Source organism: Megascapheus bottae, chromosome 10 (assembly GCF_031878675.1).
Source record: "Megascapheus bottae isolate mThoBot1 chromosome 10, mThoBot2.hap1, whole genome shotgun sequence".
Classification (NCBI taxonomy): Eukaryota; Metazoa; Chordata; class Mammalia; order Rodentia; family Geomyidae; genus Megascapheus; species Megascapheus bottae.
Genome location: NC_143518.1, coordinates 7,969,278 through 7,986,856, shown reverse-complemented (window position 1 = coordinate 7,986,856; position 17,579 = coordinate 7,969,278). Strand labels below are relative to the sequence as shown.

Here is a 17,579-nt window from a genome sequence, read left to right as displayed (position 1 = left end):
ATAAATGCCTCCTAAGTGATCCTCATAGTTTGTGGTTAGCATAGCTCATGTAGGTTGTGTCTTTCCAGACAGGAGCCATGCAGAGCCTGCAATGTCAGGGACACCAGTAGCATATCAGGGACTGGCCGTAGTGCTACCCCCTCCCATGGCTGCTCTATACCTTTAAGCAACCTTCATTTCGTTCTCTGTTCCCTAGAAAAGCCGAACATCTTCTCCCAGCCACTCACGGATGTCACAGTTACAGAAGGCGAGGACCTTACCCTTGTCTGTGAGACTACCACTCTGGAAAGCCCTGTGTGCTGGACAAAGGATGGAAAGACAATTCGGTCATCTGCACGGTGCCAAATGAGCTATGAGGGCTGCCGGGCCCAGTTGGTCATCACTGGCACCACCCTTCAAGATGGTGGACGATACAAGTGTGAGGCCAGCGGGGCCTGGAGCAGCTCCATTGTCAGGATCCATGGTGCGTTCCACAGTGTCCGTGGCTGTTGCCTTATGGAAACATTCATAATCAGAGTGAGCAGGAGTATGAGATAATGAGGACCACAGGATTCCATCTCTGTTGTTTATGTGGGCACCTGCATGCCTTGCTTGGCCCCCTTCCTGTATATCTCATGCCCCACTCACCCCCACCCCAAACTCCCCACCCTCTCTTAGTCTTCTAACCTCTGTTTGTGGCCAATAATGTCTTTTATATGGTACCTCCAGGCACTCTTTCCATCCTTTGGTTTGCTTCTCTATTTTACTCCTTGTATTCTCCTAAGCAAGTGCCAAAGATGGGGCGGCTTAAACACCAGGAGTGGTACTGTCTGACAGTTGTGGAGAGCAGAAGTCCTGATCAAAGTGTTCATCCTTACTAACTACTCTGGGGGCTTTTCTCCTTGACTTACAGATACTGTCTTCTTCCTGAATCCTCACACTGACATTCTCTGTGTATATCTGTGGCCTGATCTCTTATAAGGACACCAGTCCTATGTAACTGGGGCCTACTCTAATTAGCTCATTTTACTTTATCACTTATTCTTCATTGATGTTGGTGGTACTAATGTTTGAACTTGAGGCCTAGCCCTTACTAGGCAGACACTTTGCACTGAGCTAAACCTCTAACACTTTTTTTTTTGTGCTCATTATTTTGAAATTGTCTCGTTTTTTGCCTGAACTTGCGGAAAAACCTGTACCAAAATATTGCCTATTTTATATTTCCCATTGTATCTTTGATGATAGGTGTCATTAAGCCCAACTTTCCCATTGATAAGATCTTGGCTCACTGTTCCACTCACATACTTCCTACCTTTTCCCAGAGGTCTTGGGGGCCCCTGCTTCTGGCCTCCTGTATGTGACCTGCCTATATATCACAGCTGCTTCCCCAGGTGGGATCTTGCTTAGGGAGGTTGTCCTGAGCCTGTTCTTGTCTGCAGCACGGCCAGTACGGTTCCGGGAGGTCCTGAAGGACATGGAGGTACCAGAGGGTGGGGCTGCCACACTGCGTTGCATGCTGTCATCCGTGGCTGCACCTGTGGAGTGGCGCCACGGAGACGATGTACTGAGATCTGGTGGGAAGTACAGCCTGCGTCAAGAGGGTGCCATGTTGGAGCTGGTTGTCCGAGATCTGCAGCCCAAGGACAGTGGGCAGTATTCATGTTCCTTTGGGGACCAGGTGACTTCAGCCACAGTCACTGTAAAGGGTAAGCGTTCCTGTCCACCCTGCCCATTTGAACTCTTCATTTAGTATAGGAGAGTGAAAATGATGTTCTCTGTCTCTGTCTGACCCTGTTGCAGCCCTCCCTGCTCAGTTCATAGGAAAACTGAGAAATAAGGAGGCCACAGAAGGGACTACAGCCACTCTGCGATGTGAACTGAGCAAAGAAGTCCTGGTGGAATGGAAAAAGGGAACAGAGACTCTCAGAGCTGGGGAAAGATACAGCTTGAGGCAGGATGGGACCATGTGTGAGCTTCAGATCCATAGCCTGGCTGAAACAGATGCTGGGGAGTACTCCTGCGTGTGTGGGCAGGAGAGGACCTCAGCCACACTGACTGTCAGGGGTAAAGACCATAGGGCCAAATTGACTTATGTTCTGATGCTCAAACTCTGACCATATGTAGTTTATCTAATGCCTTCAATGTTCCCTCTTCATATCTGTGCCACTTCTTCCTATACCACAGAAATTGTTTCTGCTTCCTGGGATGTTGTATGAACTAGGAAACTAACATGTCTTCAACCAGCTTCCTATGCATGGGCCATGGGTTCTTTCCTATTATCCTGTTGAGATCTGTGTCTTGTCCCTCACCTGTCACGTGCTGCTCCCCAATAGACTACAACAAATCTGATATATCTAATATCTGACTTTCTCCAGCCCTGCCTGTCCACTTCATTGGAAGACTGAGAAGCAAAGAGGCCACCGAAGGAGATACAGCAACGTTTCACTGTGAGCTGAGCAAGACATCCCCGGTGGAGTGGAAAAAGGGGACAGAGACACTCAGAAATGGGGACAGATACAGCGTTAGGCAGGATGGGGCTATGTGTGAGCTGCAGATCCGTGGCCTAGCTGTGGCAGATGCTGGGGAGTACTCATGTGTATGTGGAAAGGAGAGGACCGCAGCCACACTGACTGTCAAGGGTAAAGACCGTGTGTGCTCACATGCATGGGTGGCTTTGTGTTTGACCATTTTCTCATAGCCCTTGTGTTCACCCCCATCTATGTTGTGGTTTTTGTGTCTCTTCTTCATTCCCTTAGGTATTTCTCACACCTTAGGACCCATCTTAGAAGCAAAAAAAACCCAGTAAAGAATGGATGACTATTTCCCTGCCCCATGTAGGTCATGGTTTAGGACAGCAGATATGTGGAAAGGCAGACAATTAGAAAAATGCAATTATAGGTCCTGGGAAAGGGTGGTGGGGGACACATCAGGAAAGGGAGTTAGCCAGGAGCTGGTGCCTCACACCTATAATCCTAGCTACTCAGGAGGCTACTGAGGATTGTGGATCAAAGCCAATTTGTGCAGGAAAGTCTTATATCCAATTAGCCACCAGAAGACTGGAAGAAGAGCTGTGGCTAAAAGTGGTAGCATGCTAGCTCTGAACAGAGAAGCTCAGGGATAGCACCCGAGCTCGGGTGCTATCCCTGAGTTCAAACCCCACAATTGGCAAAAAAAGAAAATTAAAAAAAAAGAAAGAAGGGTTGGCAGAAGATGGAGGGATGATGCAGAAACAAAGCAAGAATCCAAGAGGGGAGGGAAGCCTTGAGGTATATTTCTGAACACAAAGGTGTTCCATCCTGTGGGTGTGAGGTTCCATCCTTGGGCACCAGGTGAAGGTGAGAGCTATCAGGTGGACAGCAGGGCCTGTGCTATGAGTATGCAGCAGAATGAAGGTGTATCCCATGGAGTAAGATGTGTGTGGGTATATCCACTGTATGTCAGGGTGGTGGGTGAGAGGGAGAGGAAGGCTATTCCCATAGGGATCTTCTGATCAGGTCCCCTGTGTGAAAGGACCCTACAGAGGCCTCCCTTTGTCAGTGTCTGCTCTGTGTCCTATTGCCCACAAAGTCCTTATCAGTGTCCCACTTCCTGTCTACAAACTACAAGAGTTCAAAGATCTTCATGCCCACAGATAGGTAAGACCTATATAGATTCCACAATGCAGACTGAACCGAGTGGTACCCCACCCTCAGGTAGAGGAAGAGGCCTGGGATCACAGGCACAGACAGATATAGCTAGCAGGATATAGGGAGTCTCATGGCTAGCTGTGGCAGGTCCTGGGGCTTTTCATACATGTGGACCATACATACAGGATCAGACATTAGCCACAGCCAGCATGCTGCACTCTGCTTTTGATCCCATAGTGTTCCTAGGTCCAGAGAGCTGGCACCTTTGTCTTGGTGTGGCTGGTGGTCCCATGTTGGGTCATCTCCCTGAGAGATCCAGGAGCTCAGGGAAGATTGATGAATAATGGGTGACGTATCACAGAGATTAGGGGTAGTACGGGTATCTTAACATAGGTAGAATGAGACGCCTGTAAGAGTAAGGAATGTTGATCTAGAGAGCTCTGTTCTTACCTCAAGGATGGACTTCTTAGAAGAAGAAGGTTTGTGTCTCTGCATGGCCACCTGTTTGTCCAGGCCTACGTTTGGCAGCTCTTGAACAAATGTTGGAGACAGTTGTAGAAAGGTCAGTCTGTCACTAAGGATCAAACTGCTTGGACGGAACATAGGATCAGAGCATGGAGGACTGGTGTGAGCCAGTCCTCAGACCCACCAGGAGATGATGGGATGTGGCCTCCAGAGTCCATTCTGTGGCTACAGAGAGGTCACCAGGAAATCTGCTTTACCAAGAAGTGCTGTCCATGACTAATCTGTAGAGGATCCCAGTGGGCCAGCTACTGTCTACCTAAAGGAGCTGATTCCAGAGTTGGACATGTCCCAAGAAGGGCTGGGCCTGGTGAGGAGCCTGCCTGGATCTTGCATTTTCAGAAGTTACTACTGGACCAAATCCAAAGGACACCCGGAGCCACTGATTAACGACCTCCAGGGAAATGAAACTGAACATTCCAGAGTCCCCATTCTCCAGCTGATGACCAGAAGTCCTCAGTCCACAGCTCCTGTTCTGCTTCTCTCTGGCTGCCGCCACGTGCTGTCTGTGGATGAGTGGATTGTTCCTTCATTTGTTCACGTGTGCATCTTGTTATTCATTTATACGGGAGTATAAGTGCATCGAGGAACATGCCTGCCCCATAATGACAAGGGGATGGAGCTTTGTGGCTTACCTGCTCCAGGACTAAAGTTGTGACTTCTTCCAACTGAGTCAGGATGCTCCTTGTGTGTCCTGGGAAATGGTATCAGGCATAGCTTTCTGTGAAAGTTTCAAGTACCCTCTCTGGTGTTTCTGACAATTTACCAAGATTCTCAAAACTGTGAAGAAAGGAAATACAGAATGGGCCTGTGGCATGATAGGATCTATGAAACCTAGCCAGGCTGGGACTTTCAGATTGGAGTTACAATGTAAGGCAAAGCAGGCACAAACGTGACTAGGGCATGGTTGTCCCTTGTGGTCAGTGCTTCTATCAACCTCCACGAGTCCTGTGGGTATTCTGTGATCTGTTCTCCTCCTGAGGTCCTCCTCTTTCTCTCCTCTGGCCTTACCTGGATAGCCTTGGCCAATCTGTTCTATGCCCTCACTGTGTTCTTTCCTTGAGGTGTGCCATTTGATTCTTTCCTGTAACTTCCAGGGTGTTTTTCCCTGTTGACTGTCATATACTGTCTTCTTTGTGTTTATTATTCTCAGCCCTGCTAGTCAAATGTATGCAAAGTATGAGGCCTCTGGCAGCCATAGGATGTGCCACAGGCATGGGAAACAGGCTAGGCCAATGGCAGGCATAGTCCAGAGCCTTCATGCTAAGCACATAGCCTAGCACAGGCCTGTGTGTTGTTGGATTTTGTGTTTTCCCAGTCTGGTTAGGACTTACCACCTTTCCCATGTGCTCAAGAAGCATGATTATGTCCATGCTTTTGGGTCTCCCCAGCCCTTCCTGCTAGGTTCACAGAAGGTCTGAAGAATGAAGAGGCCACAGAAGGGGCCACAGCTATTCTGCAATGTGAGCTGAGCAAAGAGGCCCCTGTGGAGTGGAGAAAGGGAATGATGTCCCTTAGAACTGGGGACAGATATAGCCTCAGACAGGATGGGGCCACGTGTGAGCTACAGATCTGTGGCCTGGTTGTGGCAGATGCTGGGGAGTACTCCTGTGTGTGTGGGCAAGACAGGACTTCAGCCACGCTGACCATCACGAGAAAAGATTATATATGTGTTCATGGACCTGTGGCTTGATGTCTTCATATCGACTCCATCAGCATCTGCTACCTTCACAGGTAGCACAGCTCCTGTGGAGATGCGTGACCATCTGCCCTCACCTCTAGTGTTCTTAGGGCATCTCCCATCTCTTCCTCTCAAAATGTCTTCATTCTCATGTCATCCCACCACTGTCTCTGTTTCTTCCATCTCCTAATTTCTCCACCATCCATACGTTAGTTTATTGGGTTTTGTTGTGATGTTTAGGAGTGTGTAGGTCTTTGTGAATTTCATTTCTGGGCAGAGACCTCTAATGGCTTCCAGTTCTCAGTGCTTGTTTGCCTTTCCCAGCCTTGCCTGCCAGATTCATAGAAGACTTGAAAAGCCAAGACACCATTGAAGGTGCCACAGCCACGCTGAGGTGTGAACTGACCAAGGAGGCCCCTGTGAAGTGGAAGAAGGGGTCTGAAACCCTGAGAGATGGGGGCAGATACAGCTTGAGGCAGGATGGAGCTGTGTGTGAGCTGCAGATCTGTGGCCTGGCTGTGACAGATGCTGGAGAATACTCCTGCGAGTGTGGGCAGGAGAGGACCTCAGCCATGCTGACTGTCCAGGGTAAAGACATGTGGTCACGTAGATCCATGTTCTTGTGTTTATGTTTAAGTACTTCAGTTTGCTCACTCCATGTTTTCTTCCTTTGTGTCACCATCTTTCCATAACTGCTGGGAATCCTAATTTCCTAGGCAATTGTATAAACCAGGAGAAATCATATCTGTTGCCAGCTTTCCATGTCTGTGCATCATGGGTTTCTGCTGTTGTCCTGGTACATTCTGTCCTGTTCTCATTTTTATTATGTCCCATCCACCAGAGAACAGCAGAGAATCTGGCCCTACACATGAGACTCATATCCCTTACAAGGACTGAACCTCTTCAGTCCTAAGAGCAGACAAAATCGATAGGTAGTACCTAGCCCACAACTACTGGATTTTGTGTCTGCTCGGTACTGTCTATATATCTTTTCTTCTTCATTTGCTCAGAGTATGACTACAGCTCTGTCTTTCTGACTCCCTCAGCACTGCCCACCAAGTTCACAGAGGGTCTGAAGAATGAAGAGGTCACAGAAGGGGCCACAGCCACACTTCAGTGTGTGCTGAACAAAGAAGCCCAAGTGGAGTGGAAGAGGGGGTCTGAGACACTGAGAGATGGGGAAAGATATACCCTGAGGCAGAATGGGGCAATGTGTGAGCTGCAGATCTGTGGCCTGGCTGTGACAGATGCTGGGGAGTACTCCTGCGTGTGCGGGCAGGAGAGGACCTCAGCCATGCTGACTGTCAGGGGTAAAGACCGTGGGTGACCACATGCGTCTGTGGCTTGTTATCTACATGTTGTGTCTCAATTACATGTTGCCTGTACATGTAGCAAGCTATGTAGCACCCTGTAACCAGAGATCTCTCAGCCTCTCTCATCTCCCTTTCTCCTTGCTAAAGGCATGTTCTCAAGTTCATGTCTACCCCACGAACCCTATCTCTAGTGTGCCTCGTAACCACCTGACTTTCAGTCATATGTTCACATCATAGTCCCTCTACAGCTGTGTGCGTGGTTTCCTGTGTAGTCCATGCTCTGTGCAAAGTCCTTCTGGGAGTTCCATGTTCTCAGTGGCTGTTTGGCCCTTTCCAGCTCTGCCTGCCAAATTCATAGAAGACCTAAGAAGCCAAGAGGCCACAGAAGGATCCACAGCCACTCTGCAGTGTGTATTGACCAAGGCGGCCCCCGTGGAGTGGAGGAAGGGGTCTGAGACCCTGAGAGATGGGGCAAGGCACACCCTGAGGCAGGATGGAGCTGTGTGTGAGCTGCAGATCTGTGGCCTGGCCGTGGCAGATGCAGGGGAGTACTCCTGCGTGTGTGGGCAGGAGAAGACCTCAGCCAAGCTGACCATCAGGGGTAAAGAGCATCCACATGTGGCCACAGGAGCCTGTGGCTTGTTGTCTACATGTTGTAGCCTGACTTTCTGCCTGTACATGTGTCACAGCTGTGGTGACCCCGTGACCATCTGTCCTGTAATCAGACTGCTCTCACCTCCCTTTCCCCTTTCCCAGGAGATGTTCCTGTGCCCATGTGCATTCCCTCATCTTTCTCTACCCTTGTGGAACATTTGCCTCCCTTGCCATCTGTACCTTCATTTGCCTGTTCATGCCATGGTCCTTTGTCAGTTTGTGTAACTCGGTGTGTCCCATGTGTGACACAGCATCTTCCAAACCGTCCCCTGGTTTCTGATTGTCCTTCCTAGCCCTGCCTGCCAGATTCATAGAAGACATGAGAAGCCAGGAGGCCATGGAAGGGTCCAGTGCCACGCTGAGGTGTGAGCTGAGCAAGGCGTCTGCTGTGGAGTGGAGGAAGGGGAAGGAGACCCTAAAGGATGGGGGGCGATACAGCCTGAGGCAGAAAGGAGCTGCGTGTGAGCTCCAGATCCGTGACTTGTCTGTGGCTGATGCTGGGGAATACTCATGCATATGTGGGCAGCAGAGGACCTCAGCCATGCTGACTGTCAAGGGTAAATACCGTATGTGACCACATGCGTCTGTGGTTGTTGTGTACATATTGTGTTTCGATATTACTCCCTTCCTGAATGTTTGGCTCACTTTGGTGACCCTGCTACTATCTGTCGTAAATCATGGTCTTCTTGGCACTTCCATTTCCCTTTGTCTTGCCCAGATGTTCTTGTTGTAATGTCCATTACCTTGGCCTTTTCAGGGGTCATTGTCCTTCCTCACCATCCATTCTGCTGTTGTTCTTGGGCAGTGTGTGTGTGTGTGTGTGTGTGTGTGTGTGTGTGTGTGTGTGTGTGCGCGCGCGCGCACGCGCATGTGCACGCGCATGCGCATGTGTGCGTGAGCGTGTTTCCTATCCACTGTGTTTTTCACCTCTCCCCATGTTCTGAGTGATGACTTGGCCTTTCCCAGACCTGCCTGCTAGATTCACAGAGGTTCTGCGAAGCCAATAGGTCATAGAAGGGGCTGTGCCATGCTGCGGTGTGCACTGTGCAAGGCAGCCCCTGGGGAGCAGTGCAAGGGGAAAGAAGTATTGAGAGGCGGAGGCAGATACAGCCTGAGGCAATCTGGGGCTTTGTGTGAGCTATGGACCTCAAGGTCTTCAATGGCAGATGTACTCTTATATGTCTACGCACGCAAGAACTTCTGCTATCTTGGCCGTAGAGGGTAGTAATTACCACGTGTGGCCATCCAAGCTGTCTGAACTCACACTCCTGACCATGTGTGCTCTGCACTCCCCTTGTGTCTCGATGCCATTACCTCATTCCAAGTCACTGGTGTTTGTGGCCCATCCCACAAATGCCTTCTGAGGATTCATTCTGTTAGCAAGTCTAGGGGCAGGATATGGGCCCCAGTGCTACATCATGTAGAAGCCAAAAGGAGCACTGGTAGCTAAGCATCAGTGCCAGGCGATGTGCTAGAGCTGTTGGTATAGTGCCAGGGACTTGGAGGTACCCCAGCTTTTCGGGCTTGGCCACAGAGTTGAGAGTATGTGTGTCTAGCTATGTTGAAGGTGGGGTGCTGGAAAAAATAAAGAGCCAGGAATTCTTTAATTTTGCTGGAGCATTTACTGAGTCTCACAAGCATTCTTAGGCTTCTGAAAGTTGCTGCCTTGGTCTGCTCAGGCTACCACAAAACCCCACAGATGCTTCACTCTGAGGTAAAGTGTCTTCCTAGCTGGGAGCCCATGAAACCTGGCAAAGTATTAATTTCCAGATCATATGGGGAAAGGTGTAGGATGAGGATTCTTATCGAAAGAGTGGTCAGTTAGAATGAAGATGGCCCCAAGCCAGTCTGAAACATAAGCAATAGGCTTATGTCTAGCGAATAGTCCTCTCTGACTCAGTGCCCTGAATGGAGGTATACTCGTGCTGGTGAACTGAGGAGAGAGCCTCACTCACCAAGCTTGTGATCTCAAAATCCCTGTTAGCAGTGTCATCCTTATATACCTCAGACCTATACCTTTCACAGTCATTATTGTTGTCATCAGCTTTCTCCTCCTCCTCCTCCTCCTCCTCCTCCTCCTCCTCCTCCTCCGCCTCCTCCTCCTCTTCTTCTTCTTCTTCTTCTTCTTCTTCTTCTTCTTCTTCTTCTTCTTCTTCTTCTTCTTCTTCTTTTTCTTCCTTCTTTTCCTTACATCTACCTTCTTCCTCCTTCCTTTTTCCTTTGCTGGACCTGAGCAGGAACTCAGGGCCTGGGTGCTGTCCCTAGGCGTTTTTGTTCAAGGCTAGTGATGTACTATTTAAATCCCAGTTTCACTCCCAGCTTGGAGACAAGTGTCTCACAGACATTACTGCCTGGGCTGGCTCTGAATCATGACCCTCAGATATCTGCCTCCTGAGTAGCTAGGATGTCAGTCATGAGCTACCAGTGCCTGGATAACACAGGGTTTACTTGAGGGGTAACACATGTATAATTGGCTGGCTCTATTGGCTCACACCAGAAGTCCAACCACCTCATCCTGTCATTATTAGGAGGCAGATGTGTGCCTCCCAACTGCCTAGGCTTTCAGTCATATATTTGCATCATGGTCCTTTACACTGGAGTGTTTGGCTCTTTGTATTCCATGTTCTGCACAAAGTCCTTCAAGAAATCCCATATTCTCAGTAGCTATTGGGCCCTTTCCAGCCCTGCCTGTCTAGTTCATAGAAGACTGGAGAAACCTTCACTGATTCATCCTATCTCTGTCCTTTTTATTCTAAACTGGCAGCATTTCTACTTCTATAAAGTTCTCAAAAATCATATCATTCCATGCCATTCTTGGGGTTTCAAGCGATTAGACATGATCCTTCTTTGGTCTCTCTTGGATAATTTCATCTCTACTTTTTGGACTGAGTTGACATGACTAACCACATCCCATTGTTTTCTCGAGTGAATGTTTTCTGGGTTTCACTTTATGGCAAGGTTGTAAATTTTCTAAAACTTGAAGTTCAGTTTCCTTCTATCTTAACAGTTCTTTCTTCAGCTCATCTCTCTGTTCTCACATTTTATTGTAGGCAATAAGAAGAAACAAGGATACATCTTCAACATGTTACCTAACCATCTCCTCAGCTAAACATTCAGTTTCATTGTTTCTAAAGTCTACCTTCCATAAAGTACTAGAATGCAATTTGTTCCTAAGTTCAGTGCCTCTTTTCTCATTCCCACTTGAGGCCTAACCAGATTTGACTTGTCTTCAGGACTGTCAAAATGTTTTTTTTTAATTAAAGGATTTATTAAAGGATTGATTTTTACATCATATTTCAAATGTCATGTTTAGCAAACAAGTATTCAAGAAAGGAATCTCTATATACAGTCACTGGCACTTAGATTTCAGAACATAATTAAATTTAAGCTGAGGGTTTATATGTCATAGGTACATATTAATATCTATATAGTTTATATCTCTAAGACTATGTCCATATCATTGGGTACCCAAATACTGAGTCCTCACTCTTGTATTGTTTGGATCTAATAGCCACATATTAAGGATACCATGTGCCTTTTGTTCCTTTGGTCTTCACTTGTCTCACTCAACATGATTTGATCTAGCTTCATCTACTTCCCCACGTATGCCATTATTTTATCTTGTCTGTTGGCTATGTAGAATTCCATTGTATATATATATGTATCACATGTTTTGTATCCATTCATCTGCAGTAGGGCATCTGGGCTGTTTCCATCTAATGTGAACTTTGAAAGTCTCCTAGCTTCTAATCATTATACAGTTCTAAAGACACATCTATATTTTGGAGCATTTGTTACAGTAGTGCCCAGACAATATTCTTTTGGCTCTCATACAAAGTATCATAGAATGGGATGTTTGATGAGAAATTCATTTCCCCATAGTTCTGGGATCAGATTAGAGTAAGTTTTGTTCAGTCTGAGTCCACTCCTTGGCTTCCAGACAACTGTCTTCTACATGACTTCACATGATCACCCTCCAGGGTTTATGTCCTAACTGCTTATAAAGGTATTAGTTCTGTTGGGTTAGTACACATACATCATTTCATGTGCAAAGATCCCAACTCCAAATAATTATCAGATGAAGTAGTAATGCCTAGGAGAACTGGATGGATTCCCTACCTGCAATTCCCTACCTGCCATCTATGAGAAAAAGCAATTTCTGCCATGGAGATGACCTGAGAGACATTCCTCACATCATTGCATACCTAAGCTGCAAGCTGGCTGGGCCTGGTATGCAATTCAGACATAGGAGATCCTAAAGAGGATAAGATGCTGGCCGAGAACATCTGGAATGGAGCTCATTTCTCACCTAAACTGAACTCCACCAGACACAATACAGGATCTTGGAAAATAGTTATTGATCTGCCTTGTCCCATGACCTTCCAGTTTTCCTTTTTCTAGTTCCTTCATGGTTATTCAAATTATGAACTCCCAAACCCATGAAGGGTTTGGGATGGCTTCTGTCTGATTCTTCCTACTGCATACAATTCATTGAAGATCTGAAGCCCAAGTAGTCCCTGAAGAGGCCACGGCTTTTCCACAGTGTCATCTCAGAAAAGAGGACCCTATGGAGTGGAGGAAAGGGTCAAAGATGCTTAGAGATTGCGGAGGAAGCAGGGAATACAGGCTGTGGCAAGGCGGGGCCATATGTGAAGTACAGATACATAGGCTGGCCCTGGGAGATTTGGGGAAGTATTCATGCATGTGTGGGAAGCAAAAGACTAGCCATATTGGCTGTTGGGGAGAAAGACTACAGATAGCTAAGTAGATCCATGTTTTGGTACCCAAGTACTGACCTCATGCCATCCATTTACACTCATCCCATGCGCCCTCCCTATTCCACATTCTCTTCCTATGCTCTGGTGCACTTCATCATTGCACATGTTCCTTTTCTACTTCTTGATCTGTTTTATGAGACAGGAGATCTAAGGCCTACAGCCAACTTTCTACCCTTTGCACCACTGTGGATTCAATTTTCTTGGGTTCTGTCTTGTCCTTGTACTGTCACATCCTATCTCCAAAGATCTCAAAGAAATTTGAAATTGTTTATTTCTTTCTGACTCTACCTTCGATCATCTCTGCAAAATGCATAAGAAGTATAAGGACTGAGGATGCTGTAGAAAGGGCTGTGACCTCCTTGAGAAATCCCAAGGACAGTGCTCAGGCCCTGAGTTCAGGGCCCAGGACTTGCAAAAAAGAAAATAAAGAAAGGACTGTGCTCTCCATGTACAGGGCGCATGAGGAGAACCACATTCCACAGACTGTGCTTAGCATGCCCAACATCTGATCTTTGCCCTGTTGAGTTTCCTATCTTCCTGGTGATGTCCAAAGCCTGTCTTCTGCCTGCTAGTACATGACTATGGCTTTGTCTTTATGATTTTCCCAGTTCTCCCCATCAAATTTATAGAAGGTCTGAAGAATGAAGAGGCCATAGAGGGGGCCATAGTCACACTTCAGTGTGTGCTGAACAAAGAAGCCCAAGTGGAGTGGAAGAAGGGGTCTGAGACACTGAGGGATGGGGGAAGATATACCCTGAGGCAGGATGGAGCAATGTGTGAGCTGCAGATCCAAACTTTGGCCATGGCAGATGCTGGGGAATATTCCTGCATGTGTGGGCAGGAGAGGACCTCAGCCATCCTGATCATCAGGGGTAAAGACAGTGTGGTCACATGATCCTGTGGCTTATCTACTTGTTGTGTCTCAGAAATATTGCTACCTGTAGCTGCGTCACCTGAGTAACCATCTGTCCTGTAATCGGGATTCTTTCACCTCCTTTTCTCCTTGCTCAGAGCATGCTCTCAAGTTCCATTCCAACACCTTCTCTCTGTTGTGTCTGGGTGTGTGCCTTGTAACCACCTGACTTTCAGTCATATGTTCACATCATAGTCCCTCTGCACCCGTGTACGTGGCTTCCTGTGTAGTCCATGCTCTGTGCAAAGTCCTTCTGGGAGTTCCATGTTCTCAGTGGCTGTTTGGCCCTTTCCAGCTCTGCCCGCCAAATTCATAGAAGACCTAAGAAGTCAAGAGGCCACAGAAGGATCCACAGCCACTCTGCACTGTGTATTGACCAAGGAGGCCCCCGTGGAGTGGAGGAAGGGGTCTGAGACCCTGAGAGATGGGGCAAGGCACACCCTGAGGCAGGATGGAGCTGTGTGTGAGCTGCAGATCTGTGGCCTGGCTGTGGCAGATGCAGGGGAGTACTACTGCATGTGTGGGCAGGAGAAGACCTCAGCCAAGCTGACCATCAGGGGTAAAGAGCATCCACATGTGACCACAGGAGCCTGTGGCTTGTTGTCTACATGTTGTGTCAGCCTGACTTTCTGCCTGTACATGTGTCACAGCTGTGGTGACCCCGTGACCATCCGTCCTGTAATCAGAGACCTCTTAGCATCTCTCAATTACCTCCTCACTCAGAGCATGTTTCCATGCTCCTGCCCACCCTACCACCCTCTCTCTATTATATCTGCTTGGGAGTGTGCCTCCTGACCACCTGCACTTTGTGTTACCTGTTCACATCGTGGTCCTTCTACAGTGATGTGTGGGACTCTGTGTAGTCAATGTTCTGTATAAAATCCTTCTGAGATTTCCATGTTCTCAGTGGCTCTTTGGCCCTTTCCAGCTCTGCCCGCCAAATTCACAGAAGACCTAAGAAGCCAAGTGGCCACAGAAGGATCCACAGCCACTCTGCACTGTGTATTGACCAAGGCGGCCCCTGTGGAGTGGAGGAAGGGGTCTGAGACCCTGAGAGATGGGGAAAGGCACACTCTGAGGCAGGATGGAGTTGTGTGTGAGCTGCAGATCTGTGGCCTGGCTGTGACAGATGCTGGAGAATACTCCTGCATGTGTGGGCAGGAGAGGACCTCAGCCAAGCTGACTGTCCAGGGTAAAGACATATGGCCACGTAGATCCATGTTCTTGTGTTTATGTTTAAGTACTTCAGTTTGCTCACTCCATGTTTTCTTCCTTTGTGTCACCATCTTTCCATAACTGCTGGGAATCCTAATTTCCTAGGCAATTGTATAAACCAGGAGAAATCATATCTGTTGCCAGCTTTCCATGTCTGTGCATCATGGGTTTCTGCTGCTGTCCTGGTACATTCTGTCTAGTTCTTATTTTTATTATGTCCCATCCACCAGAGAACAGCAGAGAATCTGGCCCTACACATGAGACTCATATCCCTTACAAGGACTGAACCTCTTCAGTCCTAAGAGCAGACAAAATCGATAGGTAGTACCTAGCCCACAACTACTGGATTTTGTGTCTGCTCGGTACTGTCTATATATCTTTTCTTCTTCATTTGCTCAGAGTATGACTACAGCTCTGTCTTTCTGACTCCCTCAGCACTGCCCACCAAGTTCACAGAGGGTCTGAAGAATGAAGAGGTCACAGAAGGGGCCACAGCCACACTTCAGTGTGTGCTGAACAAAGAAGCCCAAGTGGAGTGGAAGAGGGGGTCTGAGACACTGAGAGATGGGGAAAGATATACCCTGAGGCAGAATGGGGCAATGTGTGAGCTGCAGATCTGTGGCCTGGCTGTGACAGATGCTGGGGAGTACTCCTGCGTGTGCGGGCAGGAGAGGACCTCAGCCATGCTGACTGTCAGGGGTAAAGACCGTGGGTGACCACATGCGTCTGTGGCTTGTTATCTACATGTTGTGTCTCAATTACATGTTGCCTGTACATGTAGCAAGCTATGTAGCACCCTGTAACCAGAGATCTCTCAGCCTCTCTCATCTCCCTTTCTCCTTGCTAAAGGCATGTTCTCAAGTTCATGTCTACCCCACGAACCCTATCTCTAGTGTGCCTCGTAACCACCTGACTTTCAGTCATATGTTCACATCATAGTCCCTCTACAGCTGTGTGCGTGGTTTCCTGTGTAGTCCATGCTCTGTGCAAAGTCCTTCTGGGAGTTCCATGTTCTCAGTGGCTGTTTGGCCCTTTCCAGCTCTTCCTGCCAAATTCATAGAAGACCTAAGAAGCCAAGAGGCCACAGAAGGATCCACAGCCACTCTGCAGTGTGTATTGACCAAGGCGGCCCCCGTGGAGTGGAGGAAGGGGTCTGAGACCCTGAGAGATGGGGCAAGGCACACCCTGAGGCAGGATGGAGCTGTGTGTGAGCTGCAGATCTGTGGCCTGGCCGTGGCAGATGCAGGGGAGTACTCCTGCGTGTGTGGGCAGGAGAAGACCTCAGCCAAGCTGACCATCAGGGGTAAAGAGCATCCACATGTGACCACAGGAGCCTGTGGCTTGTTGTCTACATGTTGTAGCCTGACTTTCTGCCTGTACATGTGTCACAGCTGTGGTGACCCCGTGACCATCTGTCCTGTAATCAGACTGCTCTCACCTCCCTTTCCCCTTTCCCAGGAGATGTTCCTGTGCCCATGTGCATTCCCTCATCTTTCTCTACCCTTGCGGAACATTTGCCTCCCTTGCCATCTGTACCTTCATTTGCCTGTTCATGCCATGGTCCTTTGTCAGTTTGTGTAACTCGGTGTGTCCCATGTGTGACACAGCATCTTCCAAACCGTCCCCTGGTTTCTGATTGTCCTTCCTAGCCCTGCCTACCAGATTCATAGAAGACATGAGAAGCCAGGAGGCCATGGAAGGGTCCAGTGCCACGCTGAGGTGTGAGCTGAGCAAGGCGTCTGCTGTGGAGTGGAGGAAGGGGAAGGAGACCCTAAAGGATGGGGGGCGATACAGCCTGAGGCAGAAGGGAGCTGTGTGTGAGCTCCAGATCCGTGACTTGTCTGTGGCTGATGCTGGGGAATACTCCTGTGTGTGTGGAAACCAGATGACTTCAGCTACTTTGACTGTCCGGGGTAAAGAGTTGTGAACCCGTGACTTGGCTTTCTATTCTTGTTTACTGTCTGATCTCAGACAACACTATTCCTGTTCCTTAGGGCTGTTCCTTTTTCTCCTTGCCTTATGTCTATTTTTCTATTCTGTCTGGCTATTTTCACAGCAGTATTCAGTGTCACCCTTCATCTGCATCTTGGCACACCATTCTCCTCTCCTTTCCCCTCCCCTCCCCTTCCCCCCTCCCCTCCCCTCCTCTCCTGTCCTGTCCTCTCTTCTCCTCTCCTCTGCTCTCCTCTCTTCTCTTCTCCTCTGCTCTCCTCGGCTCTCTTCTCCTCTCTTCTCCTCTAGTCTCCTCCCCTCCCCTCTCCTCTCATCTTTCTTTTCTTCTCTCTCCTCTTCCCTCCCCTTCCTTCCCTTTCCCTCCTCTCCTCTACCTTCCCGTTCTTCCTTCTCCCTTCTTTTCCCCCTCTTCCTTTTCCTTCTCCCTTCTTTCTCTCTTTTTTTCTGATGTCTTCAGAGTGCACATGATTTTCCTTTGTGAGCCTGCTTCCAGATTTTAATTCCCAGTGTGTGGCATGTGTGCCATATCTCAGAGTCTTAGATGCATGGGGGAACAGAGAGCTACCTGGGCCTGTGATACAGCTCTGCCTTCACACGTGAGGGACTCACTTGTTCCTAGGGTCTGAGGGATGCAGCCCTGTTCCTGTATCAGAAGGAGAAGTTCCTGGCCTGGAGCCTAGAAAGAACAGAGCCACAAATCAAGGGTCTGACACAGTGCTGTAATAACTACAAGTTTAGACTTGTATGCTTTCTGGGTGGACTAAAGAGACCACTCTCTTTCCCTTTCCTGCCAAGGTCCTGAGAACACAGCTCCTGGGGTAGGGCTTCAGGGTGAGACAAATATTAGAAAATGAAAATCAGAGTCAGGGCTAGCCCCCTGTTAGCTTCTCCCCCATCTTCCTTATCCTTGAAACCCACCAAGATCCTTTGCCTCCACCTTTCCCA

The 17,579-nt window shown here is 48.4% G+C and overlaps 1 protein-coding gene across 1 annotated transcript in view; it reads left to right on the top strand.

Moving 5' to 3' along the window:
* Obscn (obscurin, cytoskeletal calmodulin and titin-interacting RhoGEF) overlaps positions 1-17,579 on the top strand; it is a 140,420-nt gene that overhangs the window by 62,388 nt on the left and 60,453 nt on the right. The window contains 16 exon segments of the mRNA XM_090340000.1: positions 197-463; positions 1,419-1,685; positions 1,780-2,043; positions 2,355-2,618; positions 5,519-5,797; positions 6,133-6,396; positions 6,855-7,118; positions 7,459-7,722; positions 8,069-8,345; positions 12,330-12,511; positions 13,162-13,425; positions 13,762-14,025; positions 14,395-14,658; positions 15,117-15,380; positions 15,721-15,984; positions 16,331-16,594. Coding sequence (XP_090196126.1) covers positions 197-463; positions 1,419-1,685; positions 1,780-2,043; positions 2,355-2,618; positions 5,519-5,797; positions 6,133-6,396; positions 6,855-7,118; positions 7,459-7,722; positions 8,069-8,345; positions 12,330-12,511; positions 13,162-13,425; positions 13,762-14,025; positions 14,395-14,658; positions 15,117-15,380; positions 15,721-15,984; positions 16,331-16,594 — 4,176 coding nt within the window.